A 26074-nucleotide genomic window follows, 5' to 3' on the forward strand; every position below is an offset into this window, starting at 1 on the left:
CCCTGGCGAAGGGTGCCATTGAATTCACAGAGATTGCGTATGGGAAAATCCCATTGTCTTTCATCAAAAAGCAACTAAGGCAGCAGACCATAGAAGAATGGCAGGAGAGATGGACGTATAGTGAGAAAGGTCGTTACACATACTGGCTGCTACCCAGTATTGAGGAGAGAATAAAAGATCTTAAATGGCTGCCAGTGGATTTTCTGAGGACTCAACTCTACTCCAATCACTGCAACACTAAAGAGTACTTGAATAGAATAGGGAAAGATCAGGAAAGTATTTGTGATTGTGAAGATGACATAGAGAGCCTTGAGCATCTACTGACAACATGCATTAAGTATGAAAATGAAAGGATGCAATTACACCTAGTTGCTGCACAGACATTTAATACAGACTGTACAGATCTATACATGCTGATCCGGAATAAGGATATTATCCAAGATCTAAAGAACTTTACGCGAAGTATACTGTCAAAGAGTTGAGGAGCGAGTTGCTCCCACTCTATCAAGCGGCAAGTGGCCGCAATAATTGTAATGGCAAGCTGCATTGCGATTATACATGCTTTACCTATTTCTTTTTATTGTTTAAATTGACTTAATGTAAATTATGATTTATGAATAAAGAAAGCGTTCCCCCTTGTGGTGCTATTTGCGGGACAAGGGTGACTCTGATCCCTGTATAGGGAAATGATGACCATCCAATGAAAAAAAAAAAAACTGCATTTATGTAATATTCTAATAAAACAATTGATAATAAGAGAGCTAATTTTTATTTTTTATCTAATTAAATCTTCAATTAAAATACTGGATTATCATAATTAAAGTATCAGTACACCTATTCAATGCTGTCTAGAATGATATTTAGCAATCCAATGCAACCAAATTTAGTATGGTAACATTTCAGAATATGTCAGACATTTCTGTAATAAAAAATATACCAAAATGCACTGCTTTTGATACTGCAAGTAGCAAACATTTTATCCATGCAAGACACTCATGCTATAAAGAAACTTTAGTGATACAGGAAAATACTGTTCAATGTTGTCCCATTCTGAAGGTGTAAAACCTGAAGGCAATAAACAGTATGATGCTGTTTTTCAAGGCTGCCAAATTGGAAACATGTCTTAGATAAACCATACTTTTTAAAGTGTCTGAACATCTGGAGAAAGATGGATAAGTGATGGCACATTTATCATTGCATGACTAAAAACTGTCATGAAATTTTGTTGCAGAAACTACTACACACACAGACATATTGTCCAATATGTGGATTTGCTTCATCTTGTAGAGAATTGTTATTGTTGCAGTTGGGATATGACAAAAGTTTTGAGAATCTTTTGATATGTCTGGACCAGCCATCACACAGCATGTTACAGGTCCATTGGAACTGGCTTCCTTGATGAATACTCCAAGAAAAAATGTGGTTGTGAATCCATATCATGGCAGTGAATTCACATCAAACTAACTTTTAGGCAATTATAATGGAATTTGCTGGAAAACATGAGGGTTTTCTATAGCCCAAATGTAATGATTTATGGGTGTTCATTGTTTTCCTGGAATGAAAATGTGCTGTGATAAATCCTCTTCCATTCTGGCAAGGAAGGTCAGTCAGGTTTCCCTGTTGGCAGCAAGCAACTGCTGATAAGTATAGCTAATCTTGTATGGAAAACAATTAACTGTGCTACACCCAACTGCCATGACACTGTATGTACTGTACACTGCAGGAGTCTGCAACATTGACTGTTCAACAACAGTGGTGATAACATTTTCAATGACTTGTGAAGTGATAGGTTTGCATCCTAATCTTTTTGTTTTTGTTTCATTAAACTTTTTGCTGGAGTTGATTTCTAAGGTGTGAATTTATTTTCTAACATTCCCTCCAGTTTCTGTGTTTTTTAATGTTACTCTTGACTCTGTTGAACTTCCAGATGTCAAGTTTGCTCTGAGTGATCATTCTCTTGAGAATTTGTGGGTCAGTGGTTTTTAGCATAAATTCTTAAGATGGTGAATTTCCTAAGTGCAGCTTCAGCATTGTCATTGTTTTCAAAAAACAGTTTAACAAGAAATGTGTGTTCTGGCAGGGTGATTGATGGTCATTGTAGCTGATAAGAATGACATTAAACAGTTGTGCCCACTTTTATATGCAGAGCTGCAACTGTAACTTTTGTACCTATTCAAAGAAAATTTTCTTTTGTTGCTTGCAGTATCAAAAGTGCATAATTTTGGTATTTGGTTGCATTTTCACTGTTAGGTATTTCTTTATAGTGTTGAACAGAGTACTTTTGATATAATTAGTCACTCAGTAAATGTTTTACATATTTATTTCAATTGTTTATTAATTAATTATCAATTTTTCAATGAATAATAAAATAAAATATATAGAGAGATTGCATTTAATTTTCTCACTTACACACAATACATTTGTTAATGTAAGTTAACATTAAATATTTATTTATTTATTCTACTAAGTATAAAAATGACTTTTTTTATGGTGGATAGAATTATTAATTTTTTACAATATCTAATTTTTTATTAATTTTTATTTTTAGATATCAAGCTTCATCTGCACATATCTTATCATGGTTCACTGTCGTCCAGCTTATTCTGACATTATTTTAGGATTTGCAGGAACTGCATCTGAAACATATTTTATGATTGCGAATTTTATTTGTTTCACAGTAACACTCTTGCATTATATTACAAGTGTTGTATCAGAACCATCTTATATTCTAGTATCTAGAACATTTCTGGTAATATTAATAAATTAAAGTAAATTAAATTAGAATTATTAAACACTATATTGACTAATTATAATTTTTCAAAATTATTTCAGATTACTTTTTCTCATAGTGTAATGTTCTTGATATGCATAATAACATCCAGCTGTATGCTGTTTTCTATTGGTATACATGATCCTCCTATTCATCCAGTTTATGGATTTAATTGGAAACTAGCTGCATCGGTAAATTATATATATTTCCTTATTACGTAAAATTAGAATATAAAAAAATAATTAAAATTTAAATAAGTATTATAATTATTATGCATTTCTACAAAAACAATGGAGACTTTATNTCCTATTCATCCAGTTTATGGATTTAATTGGAAACTAGCTGCATCGGTAAATTATATATATTTCCTTATTACGTAAAATTAGAATATAAAAAAATAATTAAAATTTAAATAAGTATTATAATTATTATGCATTTCTACAAAAACAATGGAGACTTTATTTTTTTAAAATATGCTAAAAAATTTTAAGAGACATTTTCTAACATTTTAGTTATCTCTGCATTTTACACTTTTTTCTTTTGAACTATTATAGTTCCAATCTATACAAGAATAAAAACTGCTTTCAGATCTTTGTTGCAATTAATCTTAGTTTTAAAATTTATTTTTCACACATAATTTTGTCATTATATATTTTGTTTTTGTCATATTCATAGAGATAAAACAGACATATTTATATTGATGTACAGTGCATTTGAAAAAGATTGTGCAGTTCACCACATGGACCAGTCTTTACAATGTTTCTGCAAAATCTGTCAGTAACTAACTATTCTGATGTTCATTTAATGTCTTCACTACCATGTTTATTAATATTGTCTGTCTTTGAATAACTAAATGTCATTTTCTGGTTTAACTTAAAGCATAATTTAATAAATACAAAATATTGATGATGATATATTTAATATGAACAATTGGTGATTTGTATATGGACAGTCTAGTTCTTGATTATGGGAAAAATACTTAGAATATAAAAAAATTTTCTTTTCTAGGCAGAATCATCATAAAAAGGCCTAGCTTTTATTATGGAAAAATTCATAAGTGGAAACTTTGAAAAAAAGAAACAAACTCAACATGTAAATTCCAAAAACATAGAATATCCAGAATGACATCTACTATTATCATCATTGAAATGGCATTAGAATTCCAAGATGGACAGTATTATAGTTAACAGAAAATTGCAAATAGTTGTTGACTTTGACTTACAACAGAATTTTGTTCCAACAAAAAATATAATTAGGTAGTTTTAAATGCTGCACATATCTTATACATTGTAATCAGTTACTGTCTGTGCATTTTGTAATACAATACAGCAATCATGTTTAAATACATTGAAATTTTAATGTACAGTCGACCCCCCCATAACACGGGTTCATATAGTTTTCAGATTCTTATATGACGGCGAAAAAATTGTGACAGTATTCATACAAACATGCTAAAAAAACTCTTATAATTCGGTAAAACGTCGTCGCCAACTCATGTCGCGACAGGATTGGTCGAATCTAGACCAATACAGGATATTGCAGAAACCGTTGAGTTTAAATGATCAGCGGACCTACTAAAAACCATTTATTATTTAACGTCCATAAAAATTATATTTATATTAATGATGTCTCCAAAGTTCAGCAAATTTTTCGCAAAAAAATAATTTATCAGGAAGCATGCGAGCATCATTCGATGACAAGCTCCATGACGAAAACAAGCTTAATTAATTAATTAAATTAAGCAATGGCATAGTCGAACGGTGCACGCTTGGTAAGTAATCCTACAATTTTTTGTTTATAGCATAGTTTATATGGATTATTCCCAAAAAATTATATGTATTTTGGAAATGCTGAGTCGAATTAGTCTAGAATCGATTAATTTTATGGAAGAAACCCTTTCAAAAAGTCGTAGTCCGTAAACTGCATACATGCCGGGCTGTGATTGGCTCATGTATTTAAGGACTCTTAGAAGATCAATTTCGTAAAGAACGGAACGTATCTACCGTGTTATAGGGGGGGTCGACTGTATTTAAACCAGCATTTAATGTTTTAATTAATTAATTGATATTTTTATTGATTGCCTGTTTTTCCTTGAATCTTTTTGTTAATCATGTTCAAATGAATCTAAAATCATACTGAACGAATGTTGTATATGATCTTTGTATATAATTATTTGTATTATTTAATTTATTATTAATTTCTATTTAATTTAATTTAATTTTAATTTTATAATAAAATAGATTGGTTATTCAGGCCAAACACCATTTGTAGAAAGTTAGTTTTGTATTATTTTGAAAAACCAAAAATAAATCTGAGTGATAATGAAACATGAATATACCAGATTTTTAACCTGGTATGTTCATGGTTATATTCCTGGTATATAAAAGGTTATATTTTAAAAAAAGTCAGTTTAAAAAACTTCTCACCATAAATGACAAATTAATCTTCTCTATTATTACTGATTTATGAGTAGAAATTATTTAAAACTAAATATTTACAAAGACTACAGCTTTATTAATTTAATATTACCTCCAATTGCATTCCACCCTGACCATAACCTCTTCAGTGAAATATAACATCATAATCCATAGCATTTTTTGCATCACAAACATTACTGTTATAGTCAGGATAAAATACATTTGGAGGTAATGTTAAATTAATAAAGCTGGTTCCTTTTAGAAAAAAGTTGTAGACAACTTTTACTTACAATGGTCAAAAGTTGGACTGAATGTATTTAAAAGATTTCTAATATAGCAGTAAGTGTATATTTACTTATAAGCAATCAACATTGTTTTGATGCATCTGCCATTTTGATATATAGTCATCACAGTCATCTTTATTTTCTATTGGTTGTTGACTTTCCATTTCTGCTTACATCATCAGAAGTTAAAATAATTTTTAAATCAATTTTCTGATCCCTTCTATAGAGAAAGTATTACTGAATTTTGTGTTCACTTTTTTCCCACTCTGCAGGCATTAAGATGAATATGATTAGAAAGACTATCTGAGTTCAGTCAGACCCACAATGTAGTAGCTTGGATAGTGAGGGACAGGGCCTGACTTATCTAATAAAGACTGCCCATGAAAAATTACCAGAGTTGCTTGATCAGAATCAATCCTGAGTCTTCCATAGTGGTAGGTTGATGTCTTATCTGCCTTGGCAACTAGCTTTCTTTGTTTCCATATTATTTTTTTACAGATGAGAAGGGAAGCTTATAAATTATCATTATTTTGATATCAATTCAGTAGATTAATTAGCTGGGTAGTCAGTAAAATCAGCTGAGCAAAGCACCCACCCAAATTGACCTGGGGAGAACACATTATATATAATTTGGAATAAATTCAAACATCTGTAAAGTAAATAGTAAAATTTATCAAACATGCTAAAAAAAGATCATTTTTCTATAACTCATTCTACTTAGTACTTACTATCTACTCTTTGTAATGGACATACATTCCTAAGACAGATTAAGCATTTTATAAGCCAGTCTAAATATTCTTTATTTTAATCTATAATATCAATAACTTTCTAGAGTTTTCTCCTGCAGTATCAAATGATTTTAATTCAGAGATAATACAAAAAAATTATTCACTAGGTATGATGAAAGAATCATTGTCTTAACATGTTCTTACGTGTTTTAATATAACACATTATTGTATACTTATTGTGATTTATTTCATTTTTTGTACTTATATGCTAAATGAATATAGGAATTTTCTGGAATGCTTTATATTGAAATATGTTTATGTTAAATACTTTATTTTCATGCATTCTCATTTATATGATAATTTCTAGGAAATATCTACCATGTAATTACAAGAACTATGTGTATAGTTTAAGCAGATGGTTAAAAATTTTTAATTTATTTTTAATTGTTTTACTTATATCTTTTTAAACAAATATTCCAAATAAAATTTTTTGTTAAACTGCTGTTAATGTATTAAAGGTAAACAAATAAAACAGAATCGATTACTTTTCAAATATTGTTTAATATATGAAGAAAAGTAAAAAGTACAGAGTCACTTAAATATGATTGCATAATTTAAATGTGAATGAATAACACTATTTTCATAGTCTGCATAATTTTCTTCTGTATAATTAANAGTCCTGTTCAGTTAGAATTTCTGATGTACAAGTTTTTTTAAAAAGGTTTTATAACAAGATTTATATAACATAATATCTACCTTTTTAAAATGTAATTATACAATACTACATAACCCAAGTTAAACATATCATATAAATAGATAATTGACTGTTGACAGCCACTATACAGTTAACATTTTTGTTCTACATTTCCTTTTACATACATGCTATTTCATTTGTGTGTGCGTGTAATAGATAAATCACATAATATAATAACATTGATATTTTATACATAGTGAAATTTTGAAAACAGCAATGAATAAAAAATTGAATTACTCTGTTAAAATTTTGAGAATGATTATTAACCATGGTCATTTTTGACCATCGGGGAAACTCTTTGTTGTATATATAACAAACAGCTACAAAAGTGAATATGACAACATGGCAGGGGCGGACTGGCCCTAAAATTTTTGTGTGGAAAATTTATTCCCAGCCCAGCCCACAAATAAAAAAATGTATTTTTTCTATTTATATTTAAATATATTCAAAATACAACATTGACAAAAATTACAATAAGCACAAGTCTATATTCTACAATATTAATTTTTTATTTAGAAGTTTGCTTTGTTGAGCAATAATATTAATGACATCATCAGAATGTATTTCGTTTAAAAAATCCTTCTTCACTAACATTAAGACGAAGGCTTCTAGATTTTCTTGCGAGATACTTATAAGTATCTTAGCCTGCTTTTAATTAATTTTAACATAGAAAAGTTTTGTTCACCGGATACTTGTGTTACAGACATAGATAGCAGATATTTGTATGCTTGACCAAGTATAGAATAAGCGCCATTTAACATGTTATATCTGAATAATATATCATAACAACAAATAGAGCAATTTTTGCAAGCAATGCAGTAAGAGGATAAAATCGCATCTTTATTAGTTTCTACTTGATCATCAGTAGAATGTTCATTTTCGTTTAATTTTATAAAAGTTTCATTGACATTTTCCTTTAAAATATTCCATGACGATTTAAAATGTTGCAATTCTGAAATAATATTGTGTTGAGTAGCTACTGGATTAAATTGTATTAAAATACTGCTTAATTTTTGAAATGCGTTTTCAGGAATATTTAGTGATGGTCCCGTAAATTTTGGTCTAATGTGCTTTGAACTCGCTGTAAGATTACAGTCGAACTCTCCCCGGTTGCTCTCTCTCCCACCTTCCCTAATCTAGATCGAGGACGTATGAATTTGGTCCGGGAATGCAACAATTAAATCGTCTTACACTCGTTCCTGTTTACGAAATAAATCGTCGATTTGTTAGCTTTAGCTCGACAACCAGTTTCCCATTGGAGGGGGTGGGGTCCCGGCCTCACACTACAAAATAGATTATTTTTAATTAAATCGTTTGGAATACAGAGAAATTATTATTGAATAACATTTTTTACTTGCCTAAAATAAAGGAAATAATATAAGTGGCCATTAAATTTGTTATGACTACAATCATTGCTTTGGTGGCTAGGTACAAAACTAATAACATGCATCTCTATAGTTTAGCATTAAGATTCATAGGAGTGGTGAACAGTTTCTAGCAATGTAAACAAATGACCAATTTTCTCAACAGCGTTTCTCAACCTGTAACGAATCGTCGTCCCCTTCAACGTAGTATCGCCCCCTTCACTCCAAGGCTAATGCCAATTCATACTGCATTGAATAGACTAGTCACTAGTATAATGTTATTTGTTTAATTATTGTACGATATAACGAATAAAATATCTAATTATTCTTAATATAATGTTTTACTATATCGCCCAGAAAATTGTTTTTTTGCCCCCCAAAATATAAATTGTTACTAATCGTCCCCTCAACATGGAAAAACGCCCACATGGGGGCGATATCGCCCCCGTTGAGAAACACTGGTTTAGAAGGTAGTTTTGATTATTTTTCTCCTAGGATGCTTTCTGTTTGGGCCGAATCGAGCCAATGTAGTGTTTGACTCAGATCGGCCGAACTAATTTAACTTCGGATAAGGGTAGCGCCGGGTAAAATGATACAGGAATACACATATTATACCTAAAAATTGAAATTTACCTTACTTAACAAAAAAATAAATGAATTTTTTAAAATTAAACTTAACCAAACGGTACGTTATGTACATATTTAGAAAAAAACGGCCCAAATTGTATACGGCCCATGTGGAATTTTCCACATTTTCCACATGGCCAGTCCGCCCCTGCAACATGGTGACTACAAATGTGACTTTTTTTCTTAGCCAATGATGATTTCTCTAATGAAATTAATTTTATTGTCTATCAATACGAAACACAGCATATTCCCTCCGCCAATAAAACTTGAAAATTCCAAATTGCTTCAATAAAGAAAAATGAATTTTACAAATCTAATTGTATTTCAATATTAAAATTTTCTTACAAAAGAATGAGAGTTTGTTTATTATTCTATAATTAATTTTGAAATTCATCCACATCAGAAATATTTCAAAATCTATTCATATAGAATTGAATTTTCTTAAACAAATTTCAAAAATAATTTTAGTGTTAAAAACTATGAAAATTTCGTAAATTTTACATTTCTAAAATACTATCCAATGAATTCAGAAAAAGAATTGTTTTTTAATGACAGTGTGCTATCTCTTTCAATGAAATAGATAAAGTTTTTGAGAAATTATTAAAAATTCCATATAAATTACATAATTAAGCATGCCAAATTAACGACTGAAATTAAATTAAACACCAGAATACTTGCTGAGCTTACTGTACTTTAATATCCAAACACTTTCAGCCTATTCTTATAGGCCATCTTCAGGAAATTATCGTTTCACAAACGAACATAAAGCTTTTAAGGTTCAGTTTGTTGCTATTTTTACTAGTACAGGTAGGCCTCCTACAACGCGGTAGATACGTTCCTTGAAAATACCGCGTTGTGGGAAATCGCGTTATAGGAGACACCAACTTAATACAAAAACTGGGATTCGGTTCTAAAAAGAGAAAAACTTGACGTTTGAATGGCGTTTTTTGAATTTTTCAAACCAGCCATTACTAGCCAAGAATTTAACACTGGTTTCATCAGCCGACGACTGTCCCATTTATTTTAAATAATCAAATATTTTTAAGGCTTTGTGTTTAAGTGCACTTTTATTTAAAGGCAACCGTTTCGTGTTCATATCTACCCATAATATTAACACTTGTTCCATTTTTTTTTTTCATTATAGGTGCTCTCGGACGAGCAACAATTTTCGCAAGAATAGATGATCCGGATGCGACTGAATTCCTAATCTTTTCTTCCTATTGCTTAATCCAGTGGTTCCCAACCTTTTTTCATTAGCGTACCCCGTGACACGTCATATCTCTAGATTGTACCCCTCATTTAAGAAATTTAGCGAGTACCCGTATTGTTAATTTTACATATTGTAACTTTAAATTAAAGAAAAAGAACCTAAAAGAAAAAATGTATAATAAAGTTGTGGTTGTTGCAATAAACATATTTTACCTATTAATTTTTTAATACTATTAGTTTGTGATACATAATATATTATTTTTTCTGCCATAATAACTAACTTTTTTCTGTACCCCTGAACAACCTATCGTGTACCCCTAGGGGTACGCGTACCACAGGTTGGGAATCGCTGGCTTAATCGACCGAATAGTTGACTCATTTAAATTAAAATGCCTACCAATATCAGCTATCCGCTCTTGATTTTTAATTCGATCCGAAATTTCTATTTTTGTTTGAAGAGATATATTAATAAATTTCCTTTCTAACGACGGTCCTTTATTTTCATTCGACATTGATATGGCTAAAATTTTTTCAAGCAGTTTTGTGGACAGTAAAATTCTCAAAAAACTAACTTCCCTTCACTATGTTGTTAAAAATATACACCCAATAAAAGTTTATACTGTATTTTGGACCATTTTTGCGGTCCCCTACCCTATTGAAAGAGTATAGGCTAAATTATCGAAAATATCAATGATATATTTGAGTGTTTATGGTAACTGATGCATATCTGTCTAGATACCGGTCTTCCAATGAAACTTTCATGGGAATAACACGTCAACGTGGACAAACAGCTGTTTTCGAGGACATTTAGCTCTGTACACCGAACTGTGGCGCGTATTACGTGATCCGTTGCGATTTTTCTGTTATGTGAAAGCATTCATTTTATTCATATTTAGAAATTCATTTCTAAATATCGTAAACCGCGTTGTAAGAAAATTTTCGCATTTTTCCAACCGCGTTGGAGCGAAAACGCGTTGTAGGAGGCCTACCTGTATTTGTTACGAACATATTTCACAAGTACAGCACGTAATAAATGAATAAATGAACGAATAGATTAAGTGTTTTTGCTGTGAATTTTCTAATTTTACATTTTTTATTAAGGCCTTCGTAAAGGCCACAAAAATTGCCTCCGCGGTCTTACAAAGACCTCAGGGCGGGGTATTGGTTAAAGTTTTCAACTAGCAATAATCGCGCCTCGGATTAACCTCACTGGCTACGATATCGCCTCTGCACAAAGATGATCTTACTGCTACTTTCTCTCTCACCTCATCTAAATGCTGTAGTCGATGTCACTGGTGTGTAATCTTTAAAGGTTCGTTTTATTGTCTTTTTATATAAAACTTTTTAAATTTTTTGGTATTATTAACATTATGCCCATATTTGCAATTGAGGTTTATAACAGTTTAAGTCTTATTTGTTAATTTTGAAATATTAACACAATGAATGACTTTTAAAACGAAAGTGGATTCGTTTAAATTGAATTTATAATCTGGCATAATCCAGGGTTATCGGCATATATGGAGGACTTAAATAAGCTGGCTGATTTGATGTGCTCCCATTCATTTTTTGGATTCGATAGAGCAACGTACAAACAGAAGAAAGGGGTCCCGATGGAAAGTCCCATGTCAGGACTCTTATGTGAGTTGGTACTGTAGTGCGTCAACTGGAAAAGGACATTATATTCTACAAGAGATATGTGGATGACGTGTTAATAATTTGGAAGGACGAACGAAGGATTGAAGAATTTTTAAGTGCGATAAATGACAGTCGTCATGGGTTAAGTTGCATCGCGATAATCTGAAACAACATTATTGTTGCGTGACATTTTCTGGTTTTTATAGTAATTTTTAAATTTGCAATATTTCACTTAAAAATTGTTGTAGATCTGATCTGTTTTTTGCCTTTTATCATTCACATATCACACTTTACGATTGTTAACTTCAAAATATTATGTACATTTAAAAAATTTATAAAATTCGAGAATTCAAAAAATTAAAAAAAGAAATTTTTTTTAATAAACATCCGATTAATCTGTTATATATGTTAGATAGATAGGTCTATATACACACATATAAAAATACTGCAGCTTTCTAAACCGATGTAGAGAAATAATACGACCTATAGATTATAACGCCGATCGGCGTGTAAGGGGGGTGGGTGGTGGTTATTCTAAATTTAGGTCAATACACTTTTTAGTATTGATGATGTATATTTGATTCTATTTATGTTATTTACACTATTGTACTAACAGTGGTATATATCAAGCGATTATTACTTTAATATATTAACGATTATACGTGTATTTTTTACGTATTACGAAAGTTACATGATAACAGGAAGTACTTTGTTTTTTAAAAGATTTATAATTGGATGGTTTAAAAAACATGCTTATTTGTTAAATAGGATAAATATTTATAAAAATTTACTAAATTGAAGTTAAAAATAGACGAGAATAATGATTTATAATTGTTTGTTTACGTTTGTAGCTAACAATGTAGCTTCGATAAAAATACCTTTTTCCCAGAAAGTTCCCACTCCACAAACCCAAGTCAATGCTTATTCGTTAAAGGATAGTCATTTAACTATAATGTACCAATTAGAGGTCAACAGACGTGCAAACAAGAATTTTATTGTCCAATGAACGAAAGAAAGGTCTCCCATAGACTTAACATGGAAAGGAGGAGTTTTGTGGGTAAATTTAAAAATAGGGAGTGGTAACAAATATTTTATTCGTTGAAACAGACTTAGTCTATGTAGATAAATGCCAATCAGTGCTTAAATCGCCACCAACTAGTTAATTACGAAAAAAAAAATTGACACTTACTCCAATTGGAGTACCGCGCAACCGACTGGTTAAGGATAAAGCTGGAACAGAAAAGTCATACGCATTTACATTTTCTTGACATTAGTATAAGGTTTAAAATGGGCAGTATGCAAACGGCCGTGTACTTAAAACCCACACTTGTATAAGCCACACTTGCATGATCAAATGATCCGTTTAGGTATAAGATATCAGCGTTGAAGGCGCTTATTAAAAGAGCGTTCTTGTATTGCACTAACGCACAAGATCGACTTAGGGAGATAAGCAGAATTAAGAAAGTGGCAAAAGGTTTAGGATTCAGAACAACCACAATAGAAGGATTGATCAAGAGTTACAGACAACATGGAAGAAAACGAGATAATAAGAGGGATAGAATCAACAAGTTTACAATCAATAGGAGGGTGGAGAAAGTGATGGAAGAATTATGTAGATATAAAAACACGAAAACGGTGTATAAAAGAGCGCCAAACATATACAGTCTGCTAAGAAATGATAAAGACGAAGTAAGAATGCAAGATAAAGCAGGGGTCTATAAAATTCCTTTTGTGAATCAGCAGTTGGGAGTGACAAAAGATTATATTGGGGTTACTAGAAGAAACTTGGCAATACGTTTAAGAGAGCACAAATATGACGTGAATAAAGAGCATAATAACGCAGTTTTGGCAGTCATGGCACAAACAGAAGGAGCAAACGTGAAATGGGATGAAGCGAGAATAGTTGACAGTCCATTCGCCGACGATTCGTTAGGTATGGAGAAGATAGAAATATATAAGGGTAAAGTGAACGATAATTGCTTAAATGCAAAAGACGCAAATGCTCTCCCAACGGCCTGGAAATACGTAATAGAAAAAGAGATGGGAGTTAAAAATCCGTAAAAATATGGCAGTTATGCTTTAACTAATTTTAATGTATTTTCGATATAGTATTTTTTACATTTGTTTGGTTATATAATGTACTAGTAATTTGTTGTTTATTCAATATTTAACCGTTTAATGTAATAATTTTTTTTAAATTTTCGAAAACTTTAAATTTTACGAGTGTTCGAAAACTTTATGTTCGTTTGTGGAACGATAATTTCCTGAAGATGGCCTATAAGAATAGGCTGAAAGCGTTTAATATTAAAGTACAGTAAGCTCAGCAAGTGTTCTGGTGTTTAATTTAATTTAATTATAAGTAAACCGCTGAGGAACTGAGGATAGTTAACAACTGTATTTGAGTATCTAATTTAAATATATACATTCGTCATGCTTCGCCTTAAGTTTTAATAACGTTAAACCAAAATTTGGTACTGTACATCATTTGCTGCTGATGTTAAAATATTTTTATGCTCCTTTAATTTTAAATTGATGGCATCTTAAAATTGAAGAAATAATGACAATTTAATAGTAATTGTTTCTTTGTTATTACAAATATATAAGTTTAGAAATTTATTCGTAGAGTTATCTAGAACTAGTGTTTCAACTAACGTTATAGAAACTAACTTTAGTTGAAACATCGAAATGAAAACATCGTAGCACTATTTCCATACTTTTCTGCGACCAAATATGTTTTCGTTCAAAGCATCATCATATAATCTTTTTTTCGAAGACACTTTAAATGCAAATGAATCTAAATTTAAATTCAATACATATATTATCATCAATGCACCCGATAGAAGTGACAACAAATTGAGAAAATATGATGTCAATATCCTCACAAGAGCATATTTCAATTATATTACAACTTGTTTTTACGGCGACACTGTCGACTTTTTTGACATCGAATGTAAGACGTTAAAATGCAAAACAGAAAAATAAAGAACAGAAGTACGTTAATCCGGCACCCGATAATCTGAAATTATCCAATAATAATTCGGCATACCGGTATTCCACAATCGGAACTGTTTTGGACACGATGCGCTAAAGACCGAGGAGAAACTGAGATGAGGCTATGCATGTCGCTACGTGTCAAGAGGTCGATTGGTTGAGAAAATGACACGCCCCTGTAGTTGTTTCCTCCTAGTGTTTGTAACAACTAAAAAATTTGTCATTCGATTGTTCTGTCAATTTCGTTTGTACCATGATATTTTGATGATTAGTGGGAATTTAACGTCTATTGGCCTTGGCCTTTTTTTTGTGGTTTTATATGAGCGGTAAGGGGCCCTTACCGTTCATAGAGTACAAAGAGGCCAAATAATCTTATAAAACTCGTACTTCATCTAACAGTAACTGTTGTATCGCTTCGTGTGAATTTCGTTTAAAAAATCTTTAGCAGATTGAGAAATAAAAGAAGCTATGAGCTTGAGAATTTTTATTTAAGGTTATATTTAGCTATTCGCATTATTTGTCTTTCCATTATCTTAAATTTTGGAGATTGTTTCCTTATATCTCAACGCTTCTCCGCTTTTGTAGCCTAGTTAATTTGCATAATCATACTGATGTGATATAGGAATTGCATTTCACGAACATATTAAAATTATGAATAATAGTTATAATAAATAAATGAATATTAGTCATTAAAAGGTGAATGAAATATTGTAAAATTTTGTGAACTTGTAAAACTCATATAAATCATTATATGATGTCACTAAATTCTATAGAATACTGTACAACAGAAGAAGCATATTTGTTTTATTAAAATAATCACGCTTTTATGTCACGTTCAAGTAACATTGTGAATACAATTGCTTTACATTAGATTTTTTCAGTGGGAAAGATTCAATGCATTTTGTAAACTCAGTACAGAGAGATCGCGTTTGAAACAGTCTTTAATATGGTATGGTCCAATAAATCCAATGAAAAACAAACAAAAAATACCGTATATTTCCGCAGATAAGACGATAGTTGAATCATAAAAAAAGGCTCCCAAAATTCGGGGTCGTCTTATAAGACTGATACAATTATTAATTTAAATTAAATTTAAATTTATGTAAAATGATTTCAGCAGGATTTTAAATACATTGTGAATGATTTGTTTTATAAAACAAATCACTCACCAATGTATTTAAAATCCTGCAAAATCCTCACATTCATCATCTAAGGCAAATAGCTGAAGTACATCCTCATTTTCGTTGTTGAGAAGCTCATCATATGAGTCCCATTCTGTACAGTACCTAACGAGTCGATTTCCGCTTCGTCATCAGTATCACATAACAAATCGTCCTCAGTGCCATCCATAGCATTAGAAATCCCACACTTTTTGAAGGATTTGATCACTGTTTCCACTTTCACTTTTTCCCATGATTTGATCATGAAATCACATCAAGTAACGCCGCCCGCAAAGCTCCACCTTTCGTATACGACTTTTCACCGCTCATCATCCAGTTATTCCATTGTTCACGCGTGTGATCTTTGAATGGTTTAATCAGAGAGACGTCTAAAGGTTGTAGCATCGAAGTTAAATCACCCGGTATAATAGCAATCTTAGTATTGTTCCGTTCTAAGCGATTTTTAGTGTTTTCAGTTACGTAACTGCGAAACATATCTCACACCAACAAACTGTGTTGATTTCGTAGAGCAACTGGTCGCCTCTGGCACACATTGTCCATCCACAATTTTACACCATTCTCGTTCATCTTCCCCTTTTCATGAAAATGTACGAAAATGCCTGGCGGGAATTTTATTTTAGTAGTAGTTTTCCTCTTGAAAATGACCACGGATTTTAACTTTGTTCCATCTGCCATGCATGTTAATACTACTGTAAACCTGGTATTTTCATGGCCTGTACTTCTGACTTGAACAGTTTTTACGCCTTTTGTTTCCACAGTTCTATTGTTTATCATGTCGAAGTTCATCGGTGTTTCATCCATATTTCCAATATTAGATAATGGAAAGTTGTATGTTTGCCTCATACTAATAACAAAGTTGTGACTTTATGGTCGAGATCTTGTGGTAATTTCTGTGAAATTTTTGTTTTCTGTCGTATTACCAGATTTTTTCTGTTCATGAAACGATTGCACCAACCTACTGTTGCTTTAAATTCTTTGCCTTGTTCTGGATTGGCCCCTGCCCACTTCAATGCATAAGCCCTAATCATATTTCTTGTAACGACATAACAATTCTGCCTCTGTTCTTGTACCCATTCTGCAACATTATTTTCTAAATCTGGCCAGCAAGCTATTCCTCTCCTCATAGAACATTTTTTCGTTGGCATTTTTTTAATAGCATCTTCATTCTTTCTCCAATCTCTTACCATCTTCTCTGTTATATCGAAAGCCCTTGCTGCAGCACAGTTGTTCGATTCTTTAGCCTGTTTTATGACTTTTAACTTGAAGTTTGTTTCATATTTCCTTCTTTTCGTTGGTTCCATGATTAGGCCCACACTTTACAAATTTTACACTAATTACACTTATAGTACAAATTGTTTGAATACACGACACAATCTATAACGAAACTTGTTAGAGGCACATGTGAGTTCGTGATTCTATAGGCAAAAACGTAACAATGATGAAGGAGGCTTTTCTTTTACGCCTGCAACCACCGACTGCAACTGATCTTGAAAATTGCTACTACTTATCGAAAAATCTATCATATTATTTAAATACGCTATATGAGTTATGTAACAATAAAAGCAATACTAGAATAAAATAAATGTTAAAAGTTATTTTAAAAGGACAAACCTCTTATAGGACAGATATATGCTAAAACTATAAAACTTTGACGAAAATGTGTACCTCGTCTTATCTGAAGGTCGTCTTATCTGCGGAAATATACGGTACATGCTCAATGTCATAAAATCGAATGTTCTGGTGAAAAATATTACATGCAAATGTTTTCTCATTTGAGAAGTATATCAGTAAAGACGCAGTTTGTTTTCTATATAGTGTAATATTATAAATAAAATTTTTTATGTCAAAATAATTCCTCTTAAAATTCCTTACATGGCGGTAGCTGATGTGGGTGGATACTTTTCCTTCATACTATTTTGAAATAATTTTATGTAATAAATGCAATATAATTATCTTCGTAAATGTATTTAGACTTTGAATCTGCTAGATAAGCTGCTAAAAAATTATTATATTAATCTTTTCAGTGATTAATAATTTGGAAAAAAGTCTGTCTAAAGCTTCTGTTGTTAAATTTTATCTTTACGTTATCGCTTCTCCGTCTATATAAGTTAATTGTGCGCATTATTGTTACTCACTACATCTTGTCTACTCGTTACAATAGATCCTGCTTGCGGGTGAGTTTAAGAATTTTACTGCGAACTTATAGCTTAATTTTGAAAATTAATTAAAAATTAATCGATTAGGACATCTCATCAAATAATAATATAAAAATAATTATACGTTATTGGTAATTTATAATGAAAAAAAGGGTTTATCAAATGTCATAGAAAAAAGTATTCTTGTAAATAAAATAATGCGTAAATTATTTCATTATTCCAGATTTAAATATGTACAGTATATTGTATTTTTTCGGTTTATTATGATATAATTCGATGAGACATACATTGCCATATACAAAAATTTTCTACGATTTACATAGCATTATAAGGTTGACGCCAAATGGATAGTTAATATACGTATACTTTGATTTTCGGGTAATGAAATTGTATTTAATAATTCATCAAATAAAACAAGTGAAATGCATTTAATAAGATGTTCATTATTTTTTAAAAATTATTTATATTCTTATACACAATTTGACATTTTAATTGAGCATATTGTTATGATTGTTTTGCTCTTGATTTTCTTAAATTCTACAGAAAATGAAATTGAGGACAGTCGCCGAATTTCGGACGTAATGTATGAAATGTAAGAAAATCGAATTATTATGAGTTCTAGTTTCAGCGATCCGAAAACGAAAAATTATACAATCTCCGATGAAAGTTTTCGTTTTTAACAGTACATAAGCGGTTACAGAAATGAAAAATATTATTTAAAACGTTAAAATAATAAATTAAACAAAAAACAGAAGTAAAAACTTATTTCACAAATAACTTTTATGCTGCTGAAACCAAGCTTTATTAATCTGTTAACGTTGATTTGTCATATATTAAAACTTTTATGTTCTTATCATTAATCGAATGTCAATGTTTCAGATAAATGTTCATAGCAACGAGATATTCATTATTTTATCGATAATTTATTGCAAGTTTAGTATACCAAATGTATTAAATTTATTTATTATAGTTATATTTCTGAATTTCACTAAATGGAGTTTTTAAAACGTATTTAATAATGACGAGAATTAAAATATCTTAGAGCTTTTAATAAAACATCATATAATAATATATCAAACAAAAATGTATAGCACTTTTACAAATACTGTACACAGTTTTACATTTGGATTCTCTGTTTACATTTAAATTAATGATAAATTTCTGTTCTTTATTAACGCCCTATATTATTACTGTCAATTTCAAATTTGAAAATTTGAGGTTATCTATCCTGAGCTTTTAATAATGATGATAGTTGTATTATTTATAGACAGCGGATTTTAAGCAAATGCCTATTTTTCCTTTAGCATATACATGACTAAGATTTTCTACTAACTACTACAGTGAACATTTCTTCGATATCAAAAAACTTCTGGCCACTTTAGTGGACAATGCAGTTTGTGTAACTAAAGCCAAGAAAATTTTTAATGACATTTATGTTCAGAACAAGTTGATGTAGTACATCAAGTGTTATTTCACATTCATTGCAGATACTATTACTGCTCTTGAAAATAGTGGGAAACCTATATATGAACAAATTGATCTCCTCAACAGAGAAAAGCAGAAACTTTGTGATGGACCAGGCACTGCTGCAAAAAAAAAGTGAAGAAAGAGTTGAAAGCAGTGCTTCAAAAGAGACTTGGATTAAAATGCTTGTTTATTGTGGCTGATATTTTGGCAGGAAAGAAGAGCAAAACAAAGTGAATTCCTAGTTCATCTTCTTCCAAGGTTGAAATATTGTCCGTTATCTTCAGTAGATGTGGAACACATCTACTGAAGATAACGGATTATATTCTCTTTCTTTGCATTGGGAAACAGAGCGAATAAAAAATGCAAAGATAATTGTTGTCTACTTTTGTGTTTGCATAATTCTGAATACGTGCATTTTTTTGGAATACATATGTTAAATAAAAAATTCATCGTCCTGATAAGTAGGTTAATTGTTCATTGTGCAAATTTTGACCGCCTATTTTTTGTTTATAAAGCCTAAACGACGCAATTTAAGAGCTTATTTTAAGCGCCTAAAACGCCACTTTTAAGGACCTATATGTCCGCTGTCTAAAAATTTATTTATTTATCATTATTTTTTGAAATTTACTATAATAGAAAACAATATTTTTTTTTTACAGAAACAATGAAAATAATTTTTACTCTTCTGACTTTGGGGTAAGTAACCTTATTAATGATAAATATGTGTATATTATTATATCCTAATCATATATTATTACTTATCATTATTGTCACTAAGGTAATTTATATGTTAATGATTGTGATAACGATGATGGTAGACAAATTTAGGCTTCAGATCAGATTCTAACTTTAGATATTGACTTATATGTATGATTGATCTAATTCGTAGGCCTTTCGATTGATATGAACTAGCAATTGTCTAGCATCAATGGAGACTTCGAATTAATTAATTTTCCACTTTTTAAATTAATCATATATATTGCTGAATTAAATTGCTTTGTAATTTTTTAAAATTATTATTATACTCTTTTATTAAAGAAAACAGTTTCAAACGAGGGCCAGATTTCATAAATTGTGTTGAACAAAATTTATAATTACCTGAAATTATCTGATTCGGATGTGTTTTCTGTAATGTACAATTTTACATTTTTCCATCCTTTGGGCACTAAGAGGATTTTTTATTCATACTCACCGTGGATTCGTCCAGGTCCACAACGGGAATAGTCGGTTGGTGTGAATTCCGGGACAGATCCCCTCATGAAAATATTCATGGGATTTATCGCCCATCCTGGATTCGCAATAGGCTGACTCTTTAATCGTTTCGGCCATCCGGCTGTCTTGCTGTAATGTCCAAATAACTTTATTTTCACCAAAATTTGAAATTATTTGAACACAACGGCATACACTTCCGGAACGTGGATGATTTAATATTTAAGGTTAGATGTAGAATACAAAATGACCAGCTCTAATGTCAAAAATTTGACTTTTAGGAAGTTAGACTATTTAGGAAAGATTGCTTCAACTGTATTTTCAATCGTTTTCATTTATTTTTATTATGTAAATGATCTTCACAATCAAAATAACTTCAGAGAAAACTACATAATCTTTTGTAGAATAGTATAAATATCAAACTCAGATTTATTGAATTGGTTTAGCGTCTGAAGATCGAAATACAGTGGGTGATCGGTTAACGAACATAATCCGTTCCAAGACTTTGTTCGCTATCCGAATTGTTCGTTAACCAATTATCGATTTACCATAGGTTTTTATGGAAATTTGATTAATTCGTTCCGGAGACTCCAAAAAAAAATAAAAAAATAAATCTTCTTACTACGTTTATTTACATGTAATAATAAAAATACATTAATAAAAATGCAAGACCGTATATGTTATGTTTTTTCTGTTTGTGGGGGTTAAGGAGTCTGTCTAATGTCGATTGCTTTTCTCTCTGCTTCAGCATTTTTCAGAAGTAATTAATAGCATTGTAATTGTAGAGATCCCCAAGTCTATTAACCTTAACCAGGTTTGGATGCCATTTTAAGACCGTTGTTCTGACATCCTCTCACTTCTTCAAAAGATCGTTAATAGTAGATATCGGCATTAGTCATCTTTTTCGGAAGAAAACACATCTCGGTGTTCTTCATTCAAGAGTTCTAGGCGTTTTTCTGTCGTCAGATCAGTTTCATGTTCCATTATGAGCTTTTCAGTGTTTTTTTATTTCTCAGATGTGATTTCTGTTACTCCTTTAGCTGCTTGAGTTTTCTTGATTATACAGTATCTTAGAAAAGATTGAACTGCAGCCTACTGTAGCATGTTCAAGCAATACTTCCCAGCAACATCAGACATCTTCTACCAACTCTTTACTTTTGTAATATACTTTCACTTTTCGAAAATAAAAACCGACGCAAAACTTAACGCGTGCCTGCCCGACAGTCTCGCAAATACTATAAAAGAATTATTTCTGTCAGAAAAATAAAAGGTTGTAATTACAAGGGAGAGTCTGAAAGTTCGGAGAAATACTATCCGATCAATTGCGTCGATGTCGACGTCTCCCGCGCTCCGAAAAGTTTCGAATTGTTGCCAGAGGACAAGGATAGACCAGTCGGTATTCATTACTTTACGTCGCTTCTTCTTGTGTTTGTTCTCTGAAGTGTTCCTTGACTAAATATAAAATTCTTTCGGGAAAGTGTTCGTTATCCGATTTGTTCGTTAACCGATCACTCACTGTATTTTCTCTTTACTGTAAATCCAAAATAATCATGAATTTATTAAAACAACTTAGCTATTTCGGGTGAATAGCTCATTATTCTAGAAAATTAACAAATAATGATTAAGTGAAAACATGTCTAAAATCCATTTTAGACATGTCTTTACTTAATCATTGACTGTGAACATTTGATTTAAATATCCAAAAGTAATAAACAATGAAAACAATGGGAATTTTCTCTTTAATAGAAAATTCCCATTGCTTTATTTGTTTTCTGATCTTCACATCTTGATTTCTTGAACAATTTTTAGATTTTTATTGTTTTTTCGAATTTCTTGAATCTAGTTTTGAAGACCTTTTTGAGTTTAGTAGAGTGAATTTTTAATTAATTGTTAGTAAAATGTAATTCTTGTTTTATTACAGAATTATTTCTATATATTTTAATACCGTGTCAGAAGCTCGAAATCCTAAATGTGGTCCTTGTACTGAAGAATGCCCTTCAACTGAAAATTGCAAATGTGGTGTCCACAGAGATGCATGCGATTGTTGCGATATCTGTACCCCTGTAAGTTATTGCTTGTTACTAACTAAATTTTTTACTTTAATTTTATTTAAAAATGTTTGCATTTTAGTGCAATTCAATAGCTCCATTTTGTGGAAAATGTGAACCTGAAAATTGTCAGAACCTCGATGGCCAATGTCAGTGTGATGTAGGTAAAGATTCGTGTAAATGCTGCGACGTTTGTATGAACGTAAGTTTTTTTAATGAAAATTTTTTAATATTTTGTTTTTACAAAATTTTATAAAACCAAGGAACGAAATTACTAGAACTTATTAAGCAGCAGCTTTAATAAGTTCTTAATAAGCTCGAGGGATCCAGGATCGAATCCGAACAGATCGAAAAACCCGGGGTGGTCTGTTCCGGATATATCGCGTTCCTCACTAATCTGTCTCCCCATCGTAGGACTTGCCGAACCCACAATGAAATTGACTAAACAAGTCCTCTTAACGCCTGAAGGCAGAGAGCTATAAAATAAAAAAAAAACACACTGGTGAAGAGTCCATAGCAGTGCAGTAACTAGGCAGGTGCAACAGGTGTACCCGCAAAGGGCCCACTTGGAAAAGGGCCAAAAAGCATGAATTTGTTTTATTATTTTCCTAAACCTAATTAATTAAGGGGCCTAAATGCAAATTCTTGCACAAGGCACAAGAATGACTAGCTACGGCACTGGTCCATAGTGCTCTTTTTAATTTAGCGTTAAGAGACATACACCTCTCTACTCCTGTCTTGATACGCTTTTCTCATATGTAAAATTAATATAAGGATTTTTAAAACTATTTGCCGTGATTTATTTAGAAAAAGAAGAAATTGAAAATTAAATTCGATGAATTAGAAACATCATATGTACAGTACATTACTTTGAACGAATTAACAGGATACTTTCAGTTCATTTATTTTTATATAAAACATTGAAATAATACTGTGTTTATTTTAAGTGAATAATTTTTTAAATTTAATTTTAGTGCCCATATCAATATTGCAATCTGGAAGTTCCTAATCAGTGCAGGAATGGTACCATCTGCAAACCACCTGTCGATCTCCCACTGGAAATTGCTTTGATGGATCACGTATTAGGACAATGCATACATGAATATGAATCTTAAAGTTACCTATTGATGGAATAAAAATTCTGTAATAAATACTTTATAATTGAATCCTGTTGTTTAGTATTTTTATGTATCAACTAATGCATTAATTAATAATAATTATATTATTACGAATTCTATTGAGAAAATATAATTGCCAAAAAATTAATTTTTTTAATTCACCGTTTTAACAATTATNAAAATTCTGTAATAAATACTTTATAATTGAATCCTGTTGTTTAGTATTTTTATGTATCAACTAATGCATTAATTAATAATAATTATATTATTACGAATTTCAGCATTTTTCAGAAGTAATTAATAGCATTGTAATTGTAGAGAAATACTTTATAATTGAATCCTGTTGTTTAGTATTTTTATGTATCAACTAATGCATTAATTAATAATAATTATATTATTACGAATTCTATTGAGAAAATATAATTGCCAAAAAATTAATTTTTTTAATTCACCGTTTTAACAATTATTTTTTTTAAGATTTATAAATCTTAAATAATTAATAAATCTTAAAATAATAAATAAATAAATAAATAATTGTTAGTTACATCAAAATTATACGGTATTAATAAATATAAATGTTTTAATTCGTTTCCAGATTTCACAATTGCTGTATTGATGCATACATTTATAATAGATTTATATATAGGCATATGTTTTACATAACACACCTGAATTTTTAAATTGAATTAAATCTCTATTTACACTGAATCAAAATTAATAAAATTACCTTTTCTATTACATACTGTATAAACAGCATCCAAAATTAAAATAATTTATACATTTTGTAAAAGAAAATGATAAATTGGCATGACTTATAGTATTATATTAGCAACATCATTAACAACAATAACGACGGCAGCATCTGTAGAACTTTCTTATTTATAGTTTCAAAAAATCCAGCAACGAGTTGCTTAAATTTCCTGGCAACATTTTTAAACTGCGCGTAGCACCATCTATGACGATATTTTATTTAAAAACTTTCTATATTTTGAATTATTATAAAATGGCAAAAAGCTTAATTTTGAGAGTAGGGATGGGATTTATATTTAAAAAAATTATAAATGCTAATAACGAGTAAAATTGTCATTAAGTCCGACCTTACTCGAGACCCTCTTTATCTCTTCACCACTTGACCTTTAATCACCAAAATTTAATAGCATCAATTCTCTCTAATATACAAACCTCCCTGCAAAATTTCAGAAATTTTAGACGAAAAGCTCAGGAGTTATTAAGCTTCAAAGAGGGTGAATAAAATCGTGCCCCACAACCACTCACTCATTGGCCCACCAGTGGCCAAGCGGTTGCGTTCCTTAAACACTGAGAGTTCGGTCGTGGGTTCGCACTTTACCCGGACGTGGAGTTTTCCGGGTTTTCTCCTCATCTGTAACGTCTGAATAAGAGCCAGTTATCCTTAAAAAGACCTCCCGGAAGTCATCCCCTAGGCAGATCGCCTAAGTGTTGCGTTGCCGTAACTAAACTAACAAACTCATTAACATCCATACGTAAGAAATTACTTCAGAATTTTTTTGCATCCAGGTCCAAAAAATTAAAAATCTTAGGGATGGTCATTTTTTCACCGATCGCCATACTTTCTCTCTAGGGATTGTATACCGGTTTAACGATTTACCGGTTAACCGATAAATTGACAAAAAAACATTCGGTAAACTTACCGGTAAATTTTTGAAATTTACCGGTAATTCTGTAAATGAAAAATTCACACTAGGAATTTTTATGTACAGAATATTGTGTTTATAGATATTTAAAAGGGCTAAAGGGACATTGAAAAAAAAAAAAAAAAAACAGATAAGTGTAAGCAACAATATACCCAATTATTAATTTTATGTGAAATATTTTTTGTTTAATTTTAATTTAAACTTTCTTGGGTTTGAGAGGCACTGTAAATTGTACAGAAAGCTCTAGTTAGCATATGTGATTTGTGCTCTGCCGTTTTTTTGAGATTTTTAAAGGTTTAAAATCTTTACAATCAACGTTTTTGTTAAAGATTAAGTAAATATTTTTTTTTTTTAATATTTAAAAATAATAATACGTAAATATTTCACGTACTTTTTAAATTAATAGCAATTTTGAATACACCACATTATGACAGGACATTAAA

At 30.8% G+C, this 26074-nt stretch overlaps 2 protein-coding genes and 1 non-coding gene across 4 annotated transcripts; 2 read left to right on the plus strand and 1 right to left on the minus strand.

Moving 5' to 3' along the window:
* Positions 1-2483: 2483 nt before the first annotated feature.
* On the plus strand, positions 2484-10139 carry LOC111613084. Of its 2 annotated transcripts, none has more exons than XM_023354391.1 (3): positions 2484-2749; positions 2833-2961; positions 10089-10139. In XM_023354391.1, exons 1-3 carry the CDS (start codon positions 2579-2581, stop codon positions 10122-10124), a joined length of 336 nt encoding a protein of 111 aa, XP_023210159.1. In that variant the 5' UTR covers positions 2484-2578; the 3' UTR covers positions 10125-10139. The 2 variants fall into 2 exon arrangements, with proteins under 2 accessions (XP_023210159.1, XP_023210160.1); XM_023354392.1 differs by lacking the exon at positions 10089-10139 and adding an exon at positions 3779-4185 and having other exon boundaries at positions 2506-2749.
* A 1116-nt stretch (positions 10140-11255) lies between these two features.
* Positions 11256-11392, minus strand: LOC111613087. Its single transcript, XR_002754712.1, has one exon. It is a non-coding gene; the product is annotated as a U4 spliceosomal RNA (small nuclear RNA).
* A 6659-nt stretch (positions 11393-18051) lies between these two features.
* Positions 18052-24006, plus strand: LOC111613086 (protein draper-like). Its single transcript, XM_023354395.1, has 5 exons — positions 18052-18134; positions 20243-20279; positions 22714-22855; positions 22923-23042; positions 23815-24006. The coding sequence occupies exons 2-5, from the start codon at positions 20248-20250 to the stop codon at positions 23953-23955; spliced, it is 435 nt and encodes a 144-aa protein (XP_023210163.1). The 5' UTR covers positions 18052-18134; positions 20243-20247; the 3' UTR covers positions 23956-24006.
* Positions 24007-26074: the final 2068 nt, after the last annotated feature.

Source organism: Centruroides sculpturatus, unplaced genomic scaffold (assembly GCF_000671375.1).
Source record: "Centruroides sculpturatus isolate CEXI.00-Female unplaced genomic scaffold, Cexi_2.0 scaffold1697, whole genome shotgun sequence".
NCBI classification, from domain to species: Eukaryota; Metazoa; Arthropoda; class Arachnida; order Scorpiones; family Buthidae; genus Centruroides; species Centruroides sculpturatus.